At 51.2% G+C, this 18,859-nt stretch overlaps 1 protein-coding gene across 1 annotated transcript in view; it reads left to right on the top strand.

Moving 5' to 3' along the window:
• Positions 1–18,255, top strand: part of MGAT5B (alpha-1,6-mannosylglycoprotein 6-beta-N-acetylglucosaminyltransferase B) — a 78,826-nt gene extending 60,571 nt beyond the window's left edge. The window contains exons 13-18 of the mRNA XM_023556862.2: positions 8,134–8,289; positions 9,400–9,546; positions 9,700–9,816; positions 14,179–14,253; positions 15,567–15,823; positions 16,449–18,255. Of these exons, the coding sequence (XP_023412630.1) occupies positions 8,134–8,289; positions 9,400–9,546; positions 9,700–9,816; positions 14,179–14,253; positions 15,567–15,823; positions 16,449–16,647 (951 nt within the window). The 3' untranslated portion in view covers positions 16,648–18,255. The remainder of the gene's footprint in view (positions 1–8,133; positions 8,290–9,399; positions 9,547–9,699; positions 9,817–14,178; positions 14,254–15,566; positions 15,824–16,448) is intronic.
• The last annotated feature ends 604 nt before the right edge of the window (positions 18,256–18,859 follow it).

Here is an 18,859-nt window from a genome sequence, read left to right as displayed (position 1 = left end):
TGCTGCAGTATTAGAGTTTTCAAGGCTGTGACCTTTTTGCGAGCAGATTGCCAGGCCTTTCTTCTGAGACACCTCCACTTCCCTAAGATTAACCTATGGATAAATTATGAAGTCAATTCAGAGAGCCTTGAACAGCATTTATTAATGAAACAGAATAGAAGAACACAGAAACAATATAATCAAAAAATATCAAAAGACCTCAGATGTATTAAGCGTATTTTTTTGTGAAATTTTAGGTTTATGTATACAGGGTTAGGTAGGAAAAAAAAGTTGCTGAACCCATTTGTGTGTGTGAGTTTTTTTTTTTTCAATTTTTTTATTTTAGCAATATGTATAGCAAAACATACTGTATCTTATCAATTTCTACATATACACTTCAGGGAGACTGATTACATTCTTCAAGTTGTGCAGCCATTCTCACTATCTTTTTCCAAATTAGCCCACCACCATTAATATTCATTCAATTCATTCTAAGCAAAAACCCCCACTTACTCCCTCCCTCCCGCTCCGGTAATCACTAATTACTTATGGTTTCTATATAATCACTAATTTCATATACATGATATAATACAGTACTTGCCCTTTTGTGTGTAACTTATTTTGCTCAGCATAATGTCCTCTAGGTTTATCCATGTTGTGGCATGCATCAGGACTTCATTCCTCTTTATGGCTGAGTAATATTCCATCGTGTGGATATACCGCCTCTTGTTTATCCATTCACCAGTTGACGGACATTTCGGTTTCCACGTTTTAGATGTTGTGAATAATGCTACAATGAACATTGGTGTACATATGTCTGTTCGTGTTGCCGCTGTTAGGTCTTCTGGGTGTATGCCTAAGAGTGGAATTGCTGGGTCATAAGGCTGCTAACCAAAAGGTTTGTGGTTCAAATCCACACAGCAGCTCCACAGGAGAAAGACTTGACAAGCTGTCTGTAAAGACCACAGTGTAGAAAACCCTATGGGGCAGTTTTACTCTGTCATGTGGCGTCGCTATGAGTTGAAATCTACTTGACAGCACCTAACAACAACAACATGACAGTTCTATGCTAAACTTTTTGAGGAAACAAAAAACAGTTTTCCACAATGGCTGTACCAACTTGTGTGTATGTTTTAAAGAAAATGCATTATATGCTTAAAGTGCATGAAGAAATCTAAGGAAAGTACATAAAACCGTAGGACTACCCCATAGGGTTTCCAAGAAGCGACTGGTGGATTCGAACTGCCAACCTTTTGGTTAGCAGCCGAGCTCTTAACCACTGTGACACCAGCGTTTCTGGGAAGAACGTCAGAAACCGTTAATCGTAGTTGCCCCTAGTGATGGATTAGGCCGTCGGGCGACATCTGACTCACAGTTTATACCTTCTATATGATCTTGTTTTTTTAACTGTAAGTCTAATTTACTTTTATGAAAAGTAGTCCTGTTACATTTAACGTGATTGCCATATATTTGGCTTTAAATCTACTGTCTTACTAGTTGATTTCTATTTCTTTTTCTCATTGGTTCCATGTTCTTTTCCGCTCATTTCTGATCTTCTTTTGCTTTGGTATATTTTTTAAACCCACCTCATTTTAGCTGAGTAACTATACTCTCTTATATATTGTTTTAGTGGCTACCCTGGAAATTACAACATGCACCCTTGACTTATCAAAGTCTAATAAAAATCAGTGTCTTGACCTATTCTTGGATAATAAAACACTTGATTTCACCCCTCAGTTTATCTTCCGTTATTGTATTTTAATTCTCTGTCTATATTTTAACCCCATACATCTGTCAGTTTGTTGTACTGTGGGGGTTTGTATGTTGCTGTGATGCTGGAAGCTATGGCACTGGTATTTCAAATATGACCAGGGTCACCCATAGTGGACAGATTTCAGCTGAGCTTCCAGACTAAGACAGACTAGGAAGAAGGACCCAACAGTCTACTTTTGAAAAATTAGCCAGTGAAAACCTTTTGAATAGCAGCGGAACATTGTCTGGTATAGTGCCAGAAGATGAGCCCCTCAGGTTGGAAGGCACTCAAAATAGGACTGGGGAAGAGCTGCCTCCTCAAATTGACCATGACGACATGGATGGAGTCAAGCTTTTCAGACCCTCATTTGCCGACGAGGCACAACTCAAAATGAGAAGAAACAGCTACAAAAATCCATTAATAATTGGAACCTGGAATGTACGAAGTATGAATCTAGGAAAATTGGAAATCATCAAAAATGAAACAGACCACATAAACATCAATATCCTAGGCATTAGTGAGTTGAAATGGACTGGTATTGGCCATTTTGAATCAGACAATCATATGTGGTCTGCTATACTGGGAATGACAATATAAAGAGGAATGGTATTGCCTTCATTGTCAAAAAGAACATTTCAAGATCTATTCTGAAGTACAACACTATCAGGATTGGATAATATCCATAGTCTATAAGGAACACCAGTTAATACAACTATTATTCAAATTTACCTACCAACCACTAAGGCCAAAGATGAGGAAATTGAAGACTTTTTACCAACTTCTGCAGTCTGAAACTGATCAAACATGCAATCAAGATGCATTGACAATTACTGGTGATTAGAATGCGAAAGTTAGAAACAAAGAAGGAAGAACAGTCGTTGGAAAATATGGCCTTTGTGATAGAAATGATGTTGGAGACTGCATGATAGAATTTTGTAAGACCAAGGACTTCTTCATTGCAGATACCTTTTTACAGCAACATAAATGGCCACTATGCACATGGACCTTGACAAATGGAATACACAGTTATCAAATCGACTACATCTGGGGAAAGAGACACTGTAAAGGCTCAATATCATCAGTCAGAACAAGGCTAGGGGCCAACTGTGGAACAGGCCATCAATTGCTCATATGCAAGTTCAAGTTGAAACTGAAGAAAATTAGGACAAGTCTACAAGAGCCAAAGTAAGATGTTGAGTATATCCCACTGGAATTTAGAGACCATCTCAAGAATAGATTTGACCCATTAAACACTAATGACCGAAGACCAGACGAGTTGTGGGATGACATCAAGGACATCACACATGAAGAAAGCAAGAGGTCATTAAAAAGACAGGAAAGAAAGAAAAGACCAAATTGGATGTCAGAAGAGACTCTGAAACTTGCTCTTGAATGTTGAGTAGCTAAAGAAAAAGGAAGAAATGATAAAGTAAAAGAGCTGAACAGAAGATTTCAAAGGGCAACCCAAGAAGACAAACTAAAGTATTATAATGAAAGGTGCAAAGACCTGAAGTTAGTAAACCAAAAGGAAAGAACACACTCAGCATTTCTCAAGCTGAAAGAACTGAAGAAAAAAATTCAAGCCTCAAGTTGCAACACTGAAGGATTCTACAGGGTGAATACTAAATGATGCAAGAAGCATCAAAAGAAGGTGGAAGGAACACACAGAGTCAGTATATCAAAAAGAATTGGTTGACATTCAACCATTTCAGGAGGTAGCATATGATCAAGAATCGATGGTACTGAAGGAAGGAGTCCAAGTTGCACTAAAGGCATTGGTGAAAAACAAGACTCCAGAAATTGAAAGAGTGCCAACTGAGATGTTTCAACAAACAAATGAGGTGCTGGAAGTGCTCACTCCTCTATGCCAAGAAATTTGGAAGACAGCTAGCTGGCCAACCGACTGGAAGTGATCCAACAGAATGTGCCCGTTCCAAAGAAAGGTGATCCAAGAGAATGCAGAAATTATCAAACAATATCATCAATATGGAAACCCTGCTGGGATAGTGGTTAAGTGCTATGGCTGCTAACCAAACTGTCGGCAGTTTGAATCCGCCAGGCGATCCTTGGAAACTCTACGGGGCAGTTCTACTCTGTCCTCTAGGGTCACTATGAGTCACAATTGACTCGATGGCAGTGGGTTTGGTTTTTGGTTTATCATCAATATCACATGAAAGTAAAATTTTGCTGAAGATCATTCAGAAGCGATTGCAGCAGTACATGGACAGGGAACTGCTGGAAGTTCAAGCTAGATTCAGAAGAGGATGTGGAGTGAGGGATATCATTGCTGATGTCAGATGGATCTTGGCTGAAAGCAGAGAATACCGGAAGGATGTTTACCTGTGTTTTATCGACTATGCAAAGGCGTTCGACTGTGTGGACCATAACAAATTACATTTTGAAGAATGAGAATTCCAAAACACTTAATTGTGCTCATGAGGAACCTGTACATAGACCAAGAGGCAGTCGTTAGAACAGAACAAGAGGGTACTGCGTGGTTTAAAGTCAGGGAAGATGTGTGTCAGGGTTGTATCCTTTCACCATACCTATTCAGTCTGTATGCTGAGCAAATAATCCGAGAAGCTGGACGATATGAAGAACAGGACATCCAGATTGGAGTAAGACTCATTAACAAATTTTAATATGCAGATGACAACCTTGCTTGCTGAAAGTGAAGAGGACGTGAAGCACTTTTGATGAAACCTTCCGTGTGGATTACACCTCAACATAAAGAAAACAAAAATCCTCACAACTGGACCAATAACCAACATCATGATAAACAGAGTAAAGACTGAAGTTGTCAAGGATTTCATTTTGCTTGGATCCACAATCAACACCCATAGAAGCAGCAGTTGAGAAATCAAATGACACATTGCCTTGGGCAAATCTGCAAAGGGTCTCTTTTAAGTGTTAAAAAGCAAAGATGTCACTCTGAGGGTTCTAAGATGCCCCTGACCCAAGCCATAGTATTTTCAATCACCTCATATGCTTGCGAAAGCTGGGCAATGAAAAAAGATGACTGTAGAAGAATTGATGCCTTTGATTTATGGTGTTGTCGAAGAATATTGAATACACCATGGACTGCCAAAAGAACAAACAAATCTGTCTTGGAAGAAGTGCAACCAGAATGCTCCTTAGAGGCAAGGATGGCAAAATTTCGTCTCACATACTTTGGACATGTTACCAGGAAGGATCAGTCCCTGGAGAAGGACATCATGCTTGCTAAAGTAGAGGGTCAGTGAAAGAGAGGAAGAGCCTCAACGAGATGGACTGACACAGGGCTGCAACAATGGGCTCAAACATAGCAACGATTGTGAGGATGGCGCAGGACCCGGCAGTGTTTCATCCTGTTGTACATAGGGCTGCTATGAGTCGGAACCTAACAACAACATATATATTAAACCCCCAAAAGTTTTATTATTATTGTTTTATAAAGTCAATGTTTGTTTATATTTACCACATATTTACCCTTTTTTTTATTGCTTTTCATTCCTACTTACATTTCTGATATTCCATTTGGGATCATTATCCTTATACATAAAAAACACCCTCTTCTCCTACTCCTCCCTCACCTGTGGCTATCCAACGGTCCAACACCATTTGTTGAAAAGGCTACCCTTTTTTCACTGAATTGCCTTCGTACCGTTGTCAAAAACCACTTGATCATATATGTTTGAGTCTATTTCTCTTCTCTCTACTCTGTCCCATTGGTCTGTTTGTCTTGGTACCAATACCACGTTGTCTTGAGTATGTAGCTTAATGGTGAGTCTTCAAATAGGGCAGTGTAAATCCGTTAACTTTGTTCTCCTTTTTCAAAGTCATTTTGTCCATTGTAAGTCCTTTGCATTTCCATGCAAGTTTTAGAATCAGCCTGCCAATAGCTACAAAACTCCTGCTGCGATGTTTATTGAGATTTCATTGGTTATTTTTTGTTTTTATTGAGCTCTGGAAAATAAATATGAAAAATTATAGAAATATTATGATGTCAAGGGTGATGCTGTCTTCTTCCAGAGAGGATTTATTTTGTCTCTTGGCTTGCGTGTGGGGGCCCTAGCAATTCTGATTGCTGTAACCCAGTTATAGTGAGTGATTGGGGCGATTTAAAACAGACTCAGCTTCTGCAAGGGCTAGTCTCCTTCTGGTCCATTCGTCCTTCCAGGGTGTAGGACCTCAGACTTCAAACCAAAGTACAGAGCTCCCATCAGGGCTCCCTGTCCTTGGCAGGCCCTGAACTGTGCTTTTTATTCCCCAGCTCTGCAAGGCTACCAAAAGCTCTGCTCAGCTTCCTCTGTGCTATCTCCGAAATCAGCAGATGCCCTAAGGGGAAAAGCCGACCCAAATGCTGAGCTCAGCAACCTTGTTTTCCTTCTCCTGGATCTTGGTCTTGTAATTTGTCTTTCTTTGTTACATTTCCAGTGCCTTCGAGCATATGTGTTTTACATTTTTCCATCTTTCCTAGTTTTTCTCAGCTGCAGGGTTGATAGGTATTACCTAGTCTGTCATTAGGAGCCCCACGGTGCAACAGTTAAGCACAGGTTATTAACTGAAAGATTGGTGGTTCGAACCCACGCAGTGGCTCCAAGGGAAAAAGACCTGGGGATATGCTCCCCTAAAGTTTACAGCTTAGAAAACCCTGTGAGGGCAGTTCTACTCTGTTACGTGGAGTTGCTATGAGTCGGAATCAACCCCAGGCCACAACAACAACAACAGTCTGCCATTGCCAGAAGTGGAAGTCCTCCTTATGAAAATTTTATACAAATTTTATTTTCAAAATGTGAAATGTTAAGAGTTAACTTGATGTCCATTCATAACATTCTTGAAGAGGCCATGGCTTCTAGACTAAAACTGGACTGAAGCTCCTCGCACACTGCCTTGTGGCTGGGCAACAGGACATGGAGAACCATGGCTCTTCTTCTCCAACATATTTGCCTGCTGGGAACTGATCTCTGTCTTAGTTACCTAGTGCTGCTATAACAGAAGTACCCCAAGTGGATGGCTTTAACAAACAGAAGTTTGTTCTCTCACAGTCTAAAAAAAAAAAACCAAAACCAAACCCAGGGTTGTCGATTCCAACTCATAGCAACCCTGTAGGACAGAATAGAACTGCCCCATAGAGTTTCCAAGGAGCCCCTGACGGATTCGAACTGCTGACCCTATGGTTAGCAGCCATAGCACTTAACCACTACGCCACCAGGGTTTCCTCTCACAGTCTAGGGGGCTAGAAATCTGAATTCAGGGCGCCAGCTCCAGGGAAGGCTTTCTCTCTCTCTGTTGGTTCTGGGGGAAAGTCCTTGTCATCAATCTTCCCTTGGTCTAGGAGCTTCTCAGCACAGGGACTCTGGGTCTAAAGGACATGCTCCACCCCCTGCACTTCTTTCATGGTGGTAGGAGGCCCCCCTCTTCTCTGCTGGATTCTCTCTTTTCTTTCTCAAAAGAGATTGACTCAAGATACAATGTAGTAATCCTATAGATTGAGTCCTGCCTGATTAACATAACTGCCTCTAATCCGCCTCATTAACATCATAGAGGTAGGATTTACAACACAGACGAGAATCCCATCAGATGACAAAATGGTGGACAACCACACACTGCTGGGAATCATGGCCTAGCAAAGTTGACACACATTTTTGGGGGACACAATTCAGTCCATAACACCCTCCCTGAAAAGACTCTCCTCCCCGTCCTCTCCAAGATGTTGAAGTTACTTTCAGTTTATCCCTTTCTCTCTTCTGCAAACCTCAAAAATTCAGCCAAGGACAAGCAGATAGCACCCTAGTACCAGAATTATGTGTTGATGCCTACCGAGGTCCCCCATCACCACCTTCTACACTGACCACAGCTTCCCGCTCAGAGCCCCAGCCCAGAGGGTCAGGGTGGGTGCCTAGAGGCTGAGGTGTTATCTTGTCCTGCTGTGCCTTCTTTTGACCCCAATAAATATATGCAGCATGAGTGGATGGGTGGATTCAATGGATGATGGATGGATGGATGAAATGGGATGGATGTGGTTGGGTGGATTGGATAGATGGATGGATGAATGGATTGGATGGATGGATTGACGATTCAGGCTCTACACAGCTCCAGGACTCCTCAGAGGTCCTTGGAGGCCATCAGCCTTCAGAGAAAGCCAATCAGACCATGCGGCTCCACTTTGATCCATTTAAATGTTGGTCCCCTAGGGTTCCTTTGGGGAGAAAACAGTCCCATGGCTAAAAATTGTTCTGAAACCTCTGATCTAGTCCAGTGTCTGAGAGGAGAGGGGCCTTGCCCAGTTCACACAGCTGGTTCATGGCAGACCTAAGACCCAGCCCCATATTTTCTGATTTCCAGACCAGGAGTGTCTCTTCCACTAGGCTTTGACTTTCGTTGTGGAGGCAAGGCTCCCACCTCTTCTCATCTTGCAGGGGAAGGAAAAGTTCCTGAGCATCCTGAACAAGTACATGGAGATCCATGGCACTGTGTATTATGAGAGCCAGCGGCCCCCCGAGGTCCCAGCCTTTGTGAAGAACCACGGCCTCCTCCCCCAGCCTGAGTTCCAGCAGCTGTTGCGCAAGGCCAAAGTAAGCTGACCCCTCCACTGTCCTTACCCGAGCCTAGCCACAGATGCTGACATGGTCACTCCAGTGTGCTTGCCATGCCTGCCACCATCACTCATGGCCCCATCCCCTTGCATTCAGGCCCAGCATGCTCTGCTCTCTGGCCCCATGCCAGATCCTCCTGGGGCTGACCAGAGTCCAGGAGCAGAAATGGGGCGGCCACTAGGGAGAGGAGGCCTCCCACCGGGTGGGTAAGCTGAGAGAAGGGTCCTTGCTAGAATTCCATCAGGCCGCTAGACCCTGACTGGTTGCCTCTGGAAGTCCCTGAGCTGTACCTTTGGAGCCGTGGCTAACACAGTGGACATGTCCCTGCTAGTGGGCCCTGAAGTGTCACCTGAGGCTGGAGGGTCTCCAGCCATCTTCTAGTCCTACTCCTGACCTAGCTAGTCCTAGCTTCCTTCCTTGGCCTTGTGGTCTGCATATGGGAGAAGAGGGTGCCTTTGTGCAGTGAGCAACCTGAACAACTGTACATGGCAGCCCTGGATTCAGAATCATTTTGAGCACCTGCTGGGGGCCAGACCTTGTTGTGAGCATTGCTAGCTCAGGTGCTGAATGAATGTTTTTAGGATGAGTTAGCAGAGGTCCTTTGAAGCCAGCCATAGGTGTGATTCTGTGGCCTTCTAAATTGAGACCCTTGCTTTTCTCCTGTGCCCCCAGAATTATAGCCTGTTAGAGCAGGAAGAGGCCACTGAGATTATCTAATAAAAAACTCATTTTAATGGAGTCAATTCCGACTCATAGCAACCCAATAGGACAGAGTAGAACTGTCCCATACAGTTTCCAAGGAGCAGCTGTTGGATTCGAACTGCCGACTTTTTGGTTTGCAGCCAAGCTCTTAAACACTGTGCCACCAGGGCTCCAAGATTACCTAACAGGAACCCTCATTTCACAAATGGGGAAACAGACCCAAAGCACAAAAGTGGCTTACCCATGGCACATAGCTGGGCTGGCTGTCTTTATTGCCCCAGGTGCCTCCTGTGACCTTCCCAGCCCCTAACCTTGCCCCAGCTTCCTGGGACTCTGGGGGTGCAGCGACCCAGTCTCCCCTGGTCATTGTCCCCTCGACTTCTTCAGCTCTTCATAGGGTTTGGCTTCCCCTACGAGGGCCCTGCCCCGCTGGAGGCCATCGCCAACGGCTGCATCTTTCTGCAGTCCCGCTTCAGCCCACCCCACAGCTCTCTCAACCATGAGTTCTTCAGAGGCAAGCCCACTTCCCGAGAGGTGAGTGGGAGGGCCTGGCCTAGGTGGGGAGGGCCCAGGGTTAGCACCCCTGCAGTGCCTGGAGAAGGGAGACTGAGGTTGGGCAGAGGGAGAGATGGCCCATTGGGGTACCTCCCTCCACCTGGCCCAGCCGCCTGCCCCTGTGCCCTCCAGGTGTTCTCCCAGCACCCCTACGCAGAGAACTTCATTGGCAAGCCGCACGTGTGGACCGTCGACTACAACAACTCGGAGGAGTTTGAAGCAGCCATCAAGACCATCATGAGGACACAGGTGAGACTAGATCCAGGCAGGGCCGCCTTGAGCCCATACTGTGGCCCTGTGGGTGAGTCCAGACTTTGCCTGAGTTAGTAAAGGCATCCTGCCTCCCCGAGCAGACACAGCCCTGGATTGGAGGGTGGAGCTGGGGCTGCAGTTCAGCCCCCACCCACCGGCTTGGGTATGTGTGGGTCGGGGTGGGGATGAGTTTGTGAGTCAGCAACCTGCACAGCCTTTCACTGCAGCCCTGGTTTCAGAGTCATTTATTGAGTGCCTGCCGGGGGGCAGGCCCTGTGAGCGCTGCTGTCACAAGTTAGGAGCTGAATAAATGTTTTAGGGTGAGTGCCTGGAGCTCCTCTGAACTGTGCCGTAAGCGTGGGTCTGCGGGCCCACTTTTAGCAGCAAGTCTCTGGCTAGAGTGGGCATACGTATCTCTGGGGATCTTGTTAAAATGCAGGTTCAGATTTGGCAGGTCTGGGGTAGGGCTGAGACCTGCAGTTTTAATGAGTTCCCAGGGAATACTGATGTTCCTGGTCCACGGACCACAGTTTGAGTCATGAGACCTTGGAACACTCTGGGTCTTCTTCAGTGTGTTCGAGTGTTGGTGAGCTTAAGTGCATGTGTGAGTGGGCTTGTGCCTGAACAGCCTATCTCCTGGAGGGTGGGGGGGCTGGTGGCTCCTGTGTCAGCTGAGCCCTTCCTTTAGGGAGGCATCACGCCGTGCGGACAGTGCTGTTTACCATGGCCCATCTGGACCACTTCTTGTAGCTGGGACACCTCTCCCACCTGGTGTCCCTTCCCAGCACCATATTCATCAAATGTCCCTTCTCCACTTCCTTACCCACCTCCCTCTGCGCTCCTCTCCCTCCCCCTGCCAGAGCAAGCCTCCCCCTTCTCCCCCCCCACCCCACCCAGAGGAGGCAAATGTAGAGGGGGGACCAGGAGAGACTTCTCCATCCCCAGGCTCAGGTGCTCAGCCCTGTGGTTAAAGTGCTCGTCCATAGACCAAGAAGGTGTGTGTGTGGGGTGGGAGCCCTATGCGGTGGGTGCGCTCATGTGTTTGTGCAGCATTTCTGGCTGGAAAAAGGGGACAGAGTAGAACTGCCCCGTAGAGTTTCCAAGGAGCACCAGGTGGACTGAATGGCAACCTTTTGCTTAGCAGCCATAGCACTTAACCACTGCGCCACCTGGGTTTCCATTTCTGGTTGGACGCAAGAGAAATTGGTGACAGTGGCTGCCCCGGGGAGGGGTTGTGTGTTTGGGGAGGGGAAAGGCTGACTTTCCATTGTTTTTCCTTTTTGATTTTTTTTGTAAACCATGAACATCTGTTTAATTTTGATAACCAGTTAATTAAAAAAAAAAAAAAGGGCCAAGGAACTGTATCGCAAACCCACCAGGCTACGACTTGCAGGCAAGCCCCATACTAGCCATGCCCCCCTGCCTTCAGCCCCTCCCTTCTGGGGGCCCAGTCCCCTTAAAGACCATATGTACACTCCCTGTAGACCTGGCAGCTCAAACCCTAGCGCCCCAAGAGACACCTGGAGAGGTGGTTAACATGCAGACTCCTGGGCCCATCCCCTAATCTTCTGATTTAACAGGGCAGCCTGTAGCCGTGGCTGGAACCTGCATTTTAAATAAGCACCCTGGGTAATTCTGAGCGTCCTATTTTAGCAAACACTGATTAGGGGGCCGCGGTCAGTGGGTGCACCTTGTTCTGCGAGTCCAGCAGCCTTTCCTGGGGAGAGAGGAAAGGCAAGGAGTGGGAGAGGCTGGCCCCAACCTCACAGCAAAGGACGATCAAGGCCGGTCCTTTCTGGAGTCTCCTGGCCTCAGAGGGTTTGCCCATTTTGGCATCTCTCTGTCCACAGCAAGGCTATTCGAGGGGTCAGGACAGGAAGTGGCCTAGCTTCCCCTTCCCCCCTGCTCCACCCCTCCCCGCCTCCGCCCCCTCTCCCCCACCCCCTCTCCCCCGCCCCCTCTCTCCCCCGCCCCGCCCCTCTCTCCCCCGCCCCGCCCCCTCTCCCCCGCCCCGCCCCCTCTCTCCCCCGCCCCGCCCCACTTCCTTGTCATTACCTTTAAGCAGCCGCGATTCCCGGCAGGCCCCACACCTGTCACTCTGTCAAGACTGATTATGGCGCACACCTGTAATTAGGCCTAATAAGGGTAATTTCCAGGCCGGCTGGCTCCTCCGGAGGAGATTTATGGCAGCCGGGACGCGCTGGGAGCGCTCCCTGCCCAAACAGAGCCTTTTGAATCACTGTCTGACACAGGCTTCAAACGCACGGGGAGGGGGGGGGATGACCCCTAGATTGCTGTCATGGAGCAGAGGGAGCGACATTTGGAGAAGAAAAGCTCACTAAGTCGCTTGAGGGGGGATTGCTTATCACGGGCTTGGAGCCTTGTGCCTGCGGCGCTCCCAGAGGCACCCTGACACTGTCCTGAGCCTCTGGGGAACTCGCAGGGCCTTCTGGGGTGATCTGCTGGGATGTGAGCTGTTTGGGACAGGGTTGTGTGGGGGCGGGGCTCTCATCCTACAACGGGATATGAAGTGATGGCTGCAGGGGTGGATTATCCCATAGGCCAGGTAAGCACAGTGCTTTCCTTGCTTACCAGTTCATCTGTAGTGAACAATTCCACTTTTTTTCACTGCACCAAAGATTCTGCTTCTAGGCATAGCTGGCATCTGTCTCTTCTCCCAACCCCACAACACCTTCCTACAGAATCAAAGCCTCTTTTCAAGTTTACAATCCCTGACAGGAGTAGAAGACCCAGTAAGCAAGGCAAGCACAGACTTACTTGTACTTACTTACTAATCTGTAGTGAACAATTTCCCATGGGTTGGGGCGAGGCCAGCCCCAACCTCACAGCCAAGGACCATCAACGGGGGGGGGGGGGGGTCCATTTTGGAGTCTCTTGGCCTCAGTGGGTTTGCCTGTTTTGGCATCTCTGTCCCCAGCAAGGCCATTTGAAGGAACAGGAAATTGTGAAATTGTTCACTACAGATTAGTAAGTAAGCACAAGTAAACCTGTGCTTACCTTGCCTGTTGGATAATCTGCCCCTGGATGGCTGGGTGGGGACCTGGGGATGCTCTGGGGACCCAGCACTGCCCCTCGACTCAGAACCCCTGTCACAGTGCCCAGGGGAGCCTGAGCCCAGAGCAGGCCCACAGAGTGAGCTTGTCCTGGGCACCAGTCCTTGAGGCCAGGACCAGCTGCTTCCCTGGCACCCTCCTCACCTTGAGTGTCAGGACAGCCCAGCCCCTCGGTGGTGCACTGCAGGGAGCAGGACCCAGCAGGGCCCAGGAGCCTTCCTGACACCCCTGCCTCTGATGGGGAAGAAGAGGAGGGGGTGGGCTTGGGGCAAGTGATTAAATCCCACCGCCAGGGTGAAAAACAGCTGATTTCTGCAGCTGCTCCTGGGACACTGCGTAAAGAGGAGGTGGGCTGGGCCAGGTGTACTGTCAAAGCATGCACCTGCATGGGGAGGAGGAGATGAAGGCTAAACCAGACCTTTCTCTGGGTAGGTTACCCTCCATGTCCTAGCACCCTGCCCCCTGCCTCCCCCCTCCTTCCTGCCCACCCGGCTGTTTCCTTCAAGGTGGCAGTCTGCTTCCTTAAAGATTACAGCCTTGGAAGCCCTGTGGGACTGTTCTATTCTGTCCTACAGGGTCACTGTGAGCCAGAATCAATTTGACAGCAATAGGTAATCTTTACAGAAGCAGACTGCCACAGTTTCCCCTGAGGAGTGGCTGGTGGATTCCAAACACTGACCTTTTAACTAGCAGAACTTTCAGTTAGCAGCTGAGTGCTTTAACCATGGTGCCACCATGGCTCCTTGCTGTATACCAGCCCCTGAATTTAATAGTGAACAAGGCAGAGTCCCGCCTTGAAGGAGCTCAGAGCCTCCTGAGAGGCCAATAGGGAATGATGGCATAGTTGCTAACTCTGCTGCACAGTACGGGGTGCTGGGGGTCCTCAGGGAAGGTGGTCTTGGAACAGGAGTGGGGTGGGGCTCTGGGACTGCTTCCTGGAGGAGGTGAGATAGGAGGATGGATCTGGGTCAGACCTGAAGAATAGACGTGGCAGCCCAGGTGGGGCCTGGCCGCTACCTGTACAGGAAGAAGGAGGGAGCCGTGGGGGCCAGGGGGCCATGCCTCATGGGTTATGGGTCCCTGAGGGTCACTGGAGGGTGTCCTGGGAAGGAGGACTCTGAGTGGAGGGGCCGGGTGGTGAGGGGAGATCAGTGAGTTGGGCACAGGGCTATGAGAGCCCACCAGGTCTCTGCCCACAGTGCTGAGCAGGGTGGGCCCCCAGCAGCCCACCAGGTCTGGGGTGCCTGGCTCCTCCTGCCCCATGGGTCTGTACTCTCTGCCACAGGTAGACCCCTACCTGCCCTATGAGTACACTTGTGAAGGGATGCTGGAGCGGATCCACGCCTACATCCAGCACCAGGTAGGTAGGACCGGTGTCCCTCTGTCAGGGATGCATGGCCCACCCAAACCCATCAGACAGAGGAGAGGGCTAAGCCAGCTCCACTGTCCTTGAGGAGGTCACCTCCGCCCAGGACCTGTGTCCCTTAGACCATTTAGCTCTTTCCTGGCTTATCCTACCTGTCCCAGCTCCTCCCTCAAAGCTCGCTCCACCCCGAGGGTTAGCCCTGGGGGGTGGGGAGCACTGCTGGGAGACCAGGCAAGAGGGTCGCAACCCCATATCCCAAACAGGAAAGGGGAACCAAGCAAGGGGCGGCCACTGTTGCAAAAATTTAGCAATGCCAACACCCGAATGCTTGTGTAGGCAAACAGGCACCCCCACCCCCCACCCAAGCTGCCTCTCTTCCTCCCCTCTCCTCTGATGCGGGGAGGGGCTCAGATGCCTGGAGTGGAGAGGGCCCTACCTGCCGCTATCCTGGAGAGTCCCACTTGGGCACTCATCCCCAGGAGCCATAGCCCAGATACCTTGCGCCCCAGCAGATCTGAGCTCCCTGTCTGGCTCACAGGCCGAAGATGGCCCAGGTGGAGGGTGGCTCTTTGAGGTTCCAGGTCTGCGGGGTGGTGCCTGGAGGTGGGCGGGCCTGGGTGCTTTATACACATTGAATGTTTTCATATGTGGCCTCCCTTTGCCTTCTGGCCTCGGCTCCATATATCAGGGTTGGGGAGTCTGGTTCCATGTGGTCATTTTACAGATGAGAACACTGAGACCCCAGAAAGGAGGGGCCTTGCCAAGGGCCATAGAGAGTGTGGCTGGGCCAAGGGGGGAAGTTCTTCATTAAACTCACAGACGAGCGTTTGCTGGGCCCTGCAGGGAGAGCCTCACAGGCCAGCCCCTACCCTGTCCTCCCTCCCGCCGTGGGCAGGGCCACACAGGCCCCAGAGTAGGAACCCTGAGCTTCATCCACGAGAGTGACCCAGCCCCAAGGCCGCAGAGGATCTACAGTTCAAATCCTGCCCCTGCAGTGACCAGCCATGAGACCCAGGTTCCTGGGCCTCTCTGAGCCTTGGCTTCCCCCCTCTAAGAAGCCTGGAGATATGTTGGTGCCCTTTGGGTGGGGCCGTTGTTTGGAATAGATAAAGAGTGCGTGTAAGACACCTAGCATGCACCTGGCATTCAGTAAAAGCGCTCAGTACCAGTGGGGCTATTCGGAATAGATGAACTAGTGCCTGTAAGACACGTAGCACGTGCCTGGCGTTCAGTAAGCGCTCCGTAGCAGTGGCTGTTACTGCCATTGCAGTCCCTTTCTCCTTCCTAACGCTGCTTCCTCCCGGCAGGACTTCTGTGCAGCCCCAGGCCCCTCCCCAGCGGGGGCCCGCGCCCCACAGAGCCCATTTGTCCTGGCACCCAATGCTACCCACCTGGAGTGGGCAAGGAATGCCAGTGTGGCCCCTGGGGCCTGGCCCCCAGGGTACTCGCTCCAGGCCTGGCTGGCCGAGGCAGGGAGGGCCTGCACGGATGCCTGCCTGGACCACGGGCTGGTCTGCGAGCCCTCCTTCTTCCCCTTCCTCAACAGCCAGGATGCGTTCCGGAAGTGAGTGAGCCCCCTCCTCAGCCGGCCCAGCCCACCCCCTCTGAACCCCCAATTCCCAGAGCTGCCTTGCCCTGGGCTTTTCCTGCAGTTGGGGGGATTTAATGCTATGCAAGGAGTCTGGAAGGACCTTCCATGCTCTGGGCAAAGCCCCAGCCCCACACCACCATGGAGGCTCCCTCCCAGTCCTTGCCCACCCTTCCCCCACCCCTCCTCTGCTCTGTTTCCCATCCCCTTCCTCCTCCCCCATCCCTCTTCCTCTCTCTCCCTCCCATGCCTTCCCCCACCCTCTCCCACAGCCCCTTGCCCAGCCTGTTTAGGCATCTTCTAGGTCTGGGGCACAAAACCTGCTCCAGGCCTTCCTCCTGGTGGTAGGCTGGGGGTCCCACCCCCATCTGGGCCAGGGTTTGCAGTGGCCAAGGCCCCTCTCCCCTCCTCCAAGGGTCTCTGAACAGCCACTGGGACAAGGAGCTGCCACCCAGGGTTTGTCCTGGTGCCTCCAGGAAAACTCCCCTTCCTGGGCCTGGGAGGAGATGGGCAGTGCCAAGCTGGGGGCAGCCCCCACTCTCTGGGCCCTGTGCCTTTGGCCGCCTCCTCTGTGTGACCTGCTCTGTGTGGTGCCGCCCAGGCTGCGGGTGCCATGTGACAGCACGGAGTCCGAGATGAACCACCTGTACCCGGCCTTCGCCCAGCCTGGCCAGGAGTGCTACCTGCAGAAGGACCCCCTGCTCTTCAGCTGCGCCGGCGCCAGCACCAAGTACCGCCGGCTTTGTCCCTGCCGTGACTTCCGCAAGGGCCAGGTGGCGCTGTGCCAGGCCTGCCTGTGAGGCCCTCGGCCCCTGCGGCCCAGGAGAAAGCACCAGCAGATACAGAGCTCCAGCGATGACGACGTCCCCTCCCCTGTCTCCCCCAGAATGGAGCCTCCATCCTCAGCAGAGGGATGGGCACAGGCGGAGGGGGAGGCGATGAATCGAGTCCCTGGTACCCACCTTGGGCCAGGCCCCTCCTTGTCCTCTGGGGACTCATGGCCATGGTGGTCAGGCAGATGTGGGTTTGGTCTGAGGATCTTGCCGGCCCCAGGAGCTGGTCCTGGAGGCCCTGTAGTTGTACACGGTTAGATATGGACCAAAGGGGAGAGGCCCCAGATGAATTACAGGAGGAGGGAGCAGGGGCCCTGCTTGCCCTGTGGTCCTCAGCACCCGAGGAGCAGGAAAAGCAGGCCTGCTCACTTGGAAACCCTGGTGGCATAGTGGTTAAATGTTCAGGCTGCTAACCAAAAGGTCAGCAGTTCAAATCTACCAGGTGCTCCTTGGAAACTCTATGGGGCAGTTCTACTCTGTCCTTGAGGGTCACTATGAGTCAGACCACCAGGTGTTCCTTGGAAACTCTGTGGGGCAGTTCTACTCTGTCCTTGAGGGTCACTATGAGTCAGATTCGACTTGATGGCAGTGGGGTAGGTGGGGCCTCACTTGTCTGGGGGGCGGCACTCTGGGGGGCACGCCTCCTGCTAGCAGAGCGTTGTATGCAGGTCAGTCTTGGCCCTCTGGAGGTGTCTGGGGTGTGGACCAAGAGTGCTGGGCTGGGGGCAGGGGAGCCCAGGGACCCTGTTCATGCCTCCTCTCAGCCCCAGCCCCATTTTTCACCTCCCCCCTGCCCCCAGCTTCCTCTCCTCTCTATGCACCAGGCCCTGGGTGCAATTGTTTCTATCATGCTTGTTCCAGCTCTTTACTGTGGGCGTCTCCTGAAACCAGTCTCCTGAAACCAGCCCGGCATGACCCGCCATTCCAGACCATAGATTTACTTCTAAAGCCTCAGTCCAACCCCTCCACAGGGACAGGTTTCTACTCCAGCCTCCGAGAACAGACCCCGGAATCCCACCTGGGGTGTTGCCCTACCCAGGCCCCCCTGCAGGTGCTGACTCCCCCCACCAGCATCTTTGGGGCAAAGGCCTGGGCCTTGAGCTGTAGACCCTGGTGGGGCGCCCCTCCCCTCAATGCTTCCTCCAGCCTCAAACCACCCCCTTGATCCACCGTCCATCTCCTAGCCTACCCTAGGACACTCCCTCTCCCCACTGCCCACACCCAGAGCCCCGCCCGGTGCCAGGCCAGGCCTCAGAACACTGCCACACCCCCAGGTTTTATAAGCCCACCCGCTCTCCTGTCACCCCTCGCCCTGCCACCTGTGCCTGCCTCTCAGTCCTTCCAGAAGGCAGCACCAGGACTGATTACTGGGAGAGGGAAGCAAGACCCCGCTGGGGGGCTAAAGTGGAATACATGCCACCGGGGAGCCCGCTCTTGGCCTGGGTGGCCCTGTGGTTGAAGAAACCTGTTGGCAGCAAGAAACGGATCATACCCGGGGCCCGACCTGCCGGGGAAAGCAATAGAGACACTCTTTTCTCTCTCTTTTTTAAAGAAATAATAAATATTTTACTGGAATGTGAGATGCAGAGGAGGAGAGGTGCTCTTTCTGGTTCTTTCTCGGGGTGCCTGGGGCTGGGAGGTGGGGGGAGCCCAGGGCTGGTGGTGGGTCTCTGGCCCCCCAGACCCTGCTCCTCATCACTCAGGGCACACTGGGCCCTCAGGTCTGCAAAAGGGGGTGCTCTCTGCTTCCAGGCCACCCAGAGCAAGCCCCTGCTGAAGCCTGAGAGACCTGTGCCCTCCCACCCCACACACACCACACTGCGGCTCCAGGGACCCTCCTAACTACTGTACTTCCTGCTGGACAAGCAAAGCTGTCCCCAGTTCTTCTCTGCTGGCCTCTGCTGGCCTTCGGCGGGTCACCTGCTTGCAGAAATGGAAGTCACAGGCTGTCACAGTTGGCAGGGACGTCTGAAATCCTCCTGTCCCCCTTTTACCAGGTGCCCTGCCCACATCACATGGGCGGGGGCGAGGGCAGAGCCCAGGTCTCTGCTTCCTGGCCTCAGCCTTCTGTGTCTGGATTTCTTTCTGTCTCTGTCATATCTCTGTCTCAGCCTCCCTCTGTGCTGTGTGTCTGTCTGTCCTGTGCTGCCTAAAACAACCTGGGAAAGAAGGACCCTCC

The sequence above is a fragment of the Loxodonta africana genome, chromosome 18 (genome assembly GCF_030014295.1).
Source record: "Loxodonta africana isolate mLoxAfr1 chromosome 18, mLoxAfr1.hap2, whole genome shotgun sequence".
NCBI lineage: Eukaryota > Metazoa > Chordata > Mammalia > Proboscidea > Elephantidae > Loxodonta > Loxodonta africana.
The sequence above is the reverse complement of the archived record's forward strand: the minus strand, read 5'-3'. Positions and strand labels throughout refer to the sequence as shown.